The 6,000-nt window shown below is 35.3% G+C and overlaps 1 protein-coding gene across 1 annotated transcript in view; it reads left to right on the top strand.

Annotated features, from left to right (window-relative positions):
- The first annotated feature begins 4,681 nt into the window (after positions 1-4,681).
- Positions 4,682-6,000, top strand: part of TIC21 (translocon at inner membrane of chloroplasts 21) — a 29,996-nt gene continuing 28,677 nt past the window's right edge. Inside the window, exon 1 of the mRNA XM_089787019.1 lies at positions 4,682-5,370. Within this exon, the coding sequence (XP_089643145.1) occupies positions 5,026-5,370 (345 nt within the window). The 5' untranslated portion in view covers positions 4,682-5,025. The remainder of the gene's footprint in view (positions 5,371-6,000) is intronic.

The following is a 6,000-nucleotide window of genomic DNA, read 5'->3' as shown; positions in this document are numbered from 1 at the left end:
GGTATCTTTATTTCTCAAACCAAATATTTAAAGGATTTACTGAAAAGATTTGGTTTAGAAAATTGTAAACCTGTTGGAACTCCTATAGTAACTGGTCATAAGTTATCAAGCAAAGATGAGACACCTATTGTTGAACAAAAGAAGTACATATCTATGATTGGTGGATTGTAGTATTTGACTCATAACAAACCAGATATAGCTAATGCAGTTGGAATTGTGGCAAGATTTCAAGCTGATCCTAAAGAATATCACTATGCAGTAGTAAAAGGAATATTCGAATATCTGAAGGAACATCAGATTATGGTATTTGGTATGACAGAAAAAATGACTTTACTCTTTGCACTTATAAAAGTGTTGATTGGGCAGGAGACAGGGATGACAGTAAAAGCACTAGTGGAGGAGTATTTTTCTTGGAGGAAGACTAGTTTCTTGGCTCAACAAGAAGCAAGATTATACCTCACAAAGTACTGCAAAGGTAGAATATGTTGCATCAACAAACAATTATCATCAAGTCATTTGGATGAAGTAGATGATGAAGGATATTGGAATCACATTCACAAAACCTATTATCATTTACTATGATAACACAAGTACAACCAACATGTCTAAGAATCTTGTTTTGCATTCTAAGACTAAGCACATTGATATAAAATATCATGTGCTGAAAGAGAAAGTTGCAAAGAAAGAAATCATAGTAGAGTATATCAACACTAAGGAATAGATTGCCAACATTTTTACAAAGGCTTTACCAAATGACACATTTGAGTACCTGCGAGGTATGCTTGGCATTATGCCCCTACCTAGCTCAGACTATAAGATTCAAAAGTGCATCAGTCCAGGGTACACAACACCATTGTTAGACTGGACTCAATGCTGATGCTTCCTCAATGAGGGAGTATCTGTGTTGAACAGAATCAGTTGAGGACTCTTGGTAATAGGTATTTGGTATACAAAAACATCTTTAGATACTTGTGGTATTTATAAAAGAATTGTAAAGCAATAGACCAACTTGTGGTTGTGATAATAGGTTGATTATATGTTCAATTTTTGTACTACCTTTGACATTGATGTCAATGGGGGACAAAGAGTGATATGAAAAACATTAAAATGGGAGAGAGTGATATGAGAAAACATTTCATTAGCAAGGGAGAAAAAAAATAAAAATTATATGAAAACATTAGAAAGAACTTGCACTATGGGGGAGTAGTGTTGAAGGATTTGAATGATTGGTATTCTTGGAACTAGATGTTTTTCATCTATGTTGCCATCAATGCCAAAGGGGAAGCTTGTTAGCATGAATGTTGATGCTATGAGAAAACATCAAAAAACAATATTATGACCTTGTTTGTCATTGATGACAACATAATAAGCCTGATAGAGCAGCATACTAAGTTCTATGTGTTAAGGACACCGCATTGTGTATTTGCCCATTCACAGTTAACAAAATATACTACAACATGTATTTGAAATGTGGTCAAGTGTGCAGAACCTAAATCGATAGAGTACAGAAGATATTAATGATTTACAGAGAACTGCAGGGAAACAGAGCATTGGGAAAACAATCTCTGTTGTATGATCAATATAACATATTGTGCTTGGAATGAAAGGTTATGAAATTAACTAGAGGAACTACATTGACAACTGATGACATCAGCAAGTGCATAGGTACCAAAGCTGCACATGTGAAAGTTTGCATATAACTAGAGCCAACAACTTTAATTAAATATGTATTTTATTCATGGAGCCGATTCAAATTAATGTTAAGTGTGTGGAGCTGACTCAAAGGGTTAATAATTGAGTATGGTATAAAGAAAAGGTGTTTTCCAAGTTCTATACACCGTCATTGTGATCAAGAAACAAAGAAGACTTGCGAATTGTGAAGTTGAAGAGCAAAGTAATCTGCTAATGCGTGTAAGTGACCTTAAGGGTTACTGATGAGTTCTAGATGTGTTTGCATGATCTGAAGGTGAAGAAGTCCGATGTACTGGACAAAGGAAGAGATAAGAGATTGTTCACATCTATGAATGGTATTGAGATCAATTGGACAGTGGGTTCATTGGTTTGATCCTGAAGTTGTTTGGACAGTGGGTTCAGCTGCCTTCTACAACTCCTAATAGGGTTGGAATCTCCTAACAGCAATTCAAATTCTCCTAACAGGGACTCTTGTAATAAATGTTGTAACAGACTCTTAGCCGAGTCCATTCTCTAACAAGGATTATTCAGATTAGTACATTATTTTGTGGGCATCATTCTGACCAGGGTTTTCCCTCTGATCAAGGGTTTCCCTAGTCAACATATCTGGTGTATTTGTGTATGCACATTTCTTATGATTGTTCTTATGATTGTTGTTTACTTTGGTTGATAAAGTAAGAATTGTTTTAGATTGATGCATAATTGATTCCCCCCCCCCCTCCTCAGTTATATTGGTGAACTATTACTTCTAACAATTGGGTGGTCTTAAGAAGACCCATCATGGATTTATAATAGAGGTTGGCAATGGAGTGGACCTAATTCTATTAATCAGTACTTTGGGGTCCCTTTTGTGTTGATTCCTCTACCAAGGATATGTAGGAATGAATATATTCTAAGATTCAGAAGAAAAAAAAATGTAAAGTGGCAAACTCATATGTTGTCTTCAATTGGAAGAGCTTAGGTCATTCAATTTTTTTCGTCTCGTGCAATTTACTATTCTTCTTCATGATTACTTTCTAAATACTAGTCCAATTAGTTAGAACAAAATTTGATAGATTTTCAATGGTCAGATGGGATGTGCAAAAGAAAAGGCATTGTATTAAGTGGGATTGGTGTTGTAGACCTAGAAGCCTAGGAGGTCTGGGTCTTACGAATCTTTAATGCTATCCAAGGAGATGAACCTTGGAAGGTTTTGGTAAGAAGCAATATTGACATGTCTTTCGTTAAAAGGCTAAGCTATGGAGTAATGTTCCATTGTGATATCATTTTTGGTGACTTTGAGATGAACATATTTAGTTCTAAGGTACTTTTATTCCTTTGGAATACATGGTCTCAAGCAAGGGGGTTACTATGTTCCAAAGGTGCTATAGATGGTCCTATAATTTTCTCAATTATTGACATATCTATGTGGTGGGGGGTTTCTCTTAATAATAAACCATTGGCTTTCACACAAAGACGATCCGCTAAAATATGTAATAAAAAAGGGATCTCTTATATAAGAGACATTCTAGTTGAAAATCATTTAGGATCTTGGGAGGAGCTTAGAGACCTATATAATATTTCATGTTCTCAGAAAAAAGACTTAGACTCTTATTTCTAAAGCTACATGGTTTCTTTTCCCTAGCAAAATAATGATAACAATTGATTTCTCATGCATGTAAAGGGGTTTGATGGTACTATGTTAATGGATGTTTCGACTAAGAAATCTAACAACATGCTTAAAGACGATACTAATATATTCAATTGGATCAATAATAGTTGGGGCCTCGCCTGGCCAAATCCTAAATGACACTTTATTTTTTATTTGATATGGCACTCACCTCTTAAACCAAAGAAATCTTGTTTTCACTAGCTTTTGTTGTTGAAAAAATTGGCTGTTAGTAATGTGCTTTCTTTTGTGGGGGTCAACCATGTCTTCTATGATACGCGTGGTTGCAATGAAACTTTTGAGCATTTATTTTTTGACTGTAAATTTGCTTGTGCATTTTGGTCTCTGTTTCTTGGCAAGAATGTTAAGTGGAATCCTAAAAATGGTCCTTCTTGGATTGACTTTGTTCTTGGTCACTTTGATGATTTTGATTGCAAATTGAACAAATTTGGTTTGTACTTTCCATTGAGGTCTTATGGTATCTTTGGAGGAGAAGGAATGAGGAAATTTTCTACAACAATAAGTGGGATCTTGCCGAGTTGAATTTTAAACTCACACACTTTTATATAATGCCACATGTATTTGTTGTCATATAGGTCCCCAAAGGCATATTTTAAATCATGGTCCGAGAAGGTGCTATGATCTTATACAAGAAGGATATTCAATACGCTCATTACTTTGATACCTACATTAACATGCTGAACCAAGAGGAGTTAGGTAATTTGAATCGGTTTACAAAAGATAACAACATTGACATCAAGAAGGAAAATGTAAAAAATAAAGAGCAGAATGAGAAAGCTGGGCCAAGTTGGGAAAATGTGACCGCCACTCCTGCTGACATTGATCCACCATTTGGAACATTTGATTGTGATAAGCAAAATGTAGTAATAGTGTTATTGGTCCATGAGCCATTAAATGTTGCTTCTCAATTTTATGTTGTCTTTTTTGAAACAAATGCATATGTATTAAAAGTTATGTAACAAAACTATATAAAATTCTATCGATATAATAGTCATAATGATATGACTAGAATCGTAATCTATAGTATAATACTGTAACTTAATTTTTTTTCCATACTTTTGAATCAATCCTTCTACTCTTCACAACTTTACAGTTTATATTAAAATTAGAACTATTTTTTTTCCATACTTTTGAATCAATCCTTCTACTCTTCACAACTTTACAGTTTATATTAAAATTAGAACTATAACTTAAACATTTTTTAACCTACTTTTAATCATTCCGTTTACTCTTCACAGCTTTACAAACTATTTTACTAGAAAAAAGAACAAACATTAAATTTTTAAAATTATATACTACAAACGTTTACCATCAACCTATAGACCTATCTAACGACGAAAATTTGAACGTTGGAAAACATTGTAAAGAAATATATCTTGTTGTCGATCCCCATGTTCGCTGCGATATCCCAACAACTGACGTTAAATACAAATATCCGTCTATTGACACCTGCAACTTTCGCAAGAGACAGAAATATAAGACTGACATCAGCTCGTCAATTGACGGGAAAGCTTTCGAACGCGACAGTAATATATGTCCTACGCTTCCCCTGGCTCACTTCTCAAGTGTCACTTCGCTTCCACAAACCTCCCAATAAATCATATAGCAAGCAATCAACTGTACAATCAATTTGATTATCGTGCTGAACATTTTTTCGCCGCACAATGCAGGTTTTATCCCAATCCACAACATGTTTACAAATGCAAATGAAGGTGAAGGGGTTGTCACCACCACTGGATAAACCCCGTTTCAAAACCACTTGTTTTACTCATAAAACAAATATTTCGTCAGGGCTTATTGCTACTCAATTGCCCACAAGAACCCAATTCGCTTATGCCTCCGCACTTTCATATTTCGGGGCATCCAAATTTTTAAATCCTTTGTTTCACAAGGACAGTGGGTTGTCTTTCCGGAGGAATTTAAATAGAGGGAAGGCATACAGTCCGACCACAGAAACGTTCGGGTCTTCAGATGGAGACCGTGAACGTGAAACTGAGAAGCTTGCTCAGGTACGCCCTTTTACGTTTATTGCCTAAATGCTTGCCTCTGAACATCCCTTTGGATAAGTGCATAATTATTGATGTTTTGATGTGCTTTAGCTTGATTTGCTGTTCTTCTATTTATTTTTTGTTGGAAGGGTTTATGTAGGGCTTTTATTCTTAAGTGAGAACTGCGTAATAGTTTTTTTTGTAGGGTTCTTATTCTTCTGAGAGAGTTGTGGAGATTCTTAGACATACCACCTTTATGGCTATTCTAATTTGCTAGACTTTGACATTCTTTAGTCATTCGTGGACTTCTGTGTAATTTCTCTTTTGAAGGACAATTCACAACCTGGAGTGCCCCAAGTAATTAAATGCAGGTTCTGGGGATGTTGGAAGAGCCAACCATACTCCATACTACAAATAGGCGGGTAGCCTAATGTCTGAGCACCTTAGCATTCTAATGGAAGGCTTTAGGTTTGAGTTCATACAAAATAACACTGTCTTTGCTTAGTCCTGACTACTTAGGTATTCAAGAAAAAGTACTTACCATTGAAAGAACAAAAATTGATTATCTGAGTTTGAGTTAATCAGGCCAACTTTGTTATCAAATGAGTTTGGCCCATGAAGTTGGGTAGGCAGAAAGTGCAGTTTCGAGAT

The sequence above is a fragment of the Cupressus sempervirens genome, chromosome 6, assembly GCF_028749045.1.
Source record: "Cupressus sempervirens isolate cs-2001-9-10 chromosome 6, ASM2874904v1, whole genome shotgun sequence".
NCBI classification, from domain to species: domain Eukaryota; kingdom Viridiplantae; phylum Streptophyta; class Pinopsida; order Cupressales; family Cupressaceae; genus Cupressus; species Cupressus sempervirens.
The sequence above is the reverse complement of the archived record's forward strand: the minus strand, read 5'-3'. Positions and strand labels throughout refer to the sequence as shown.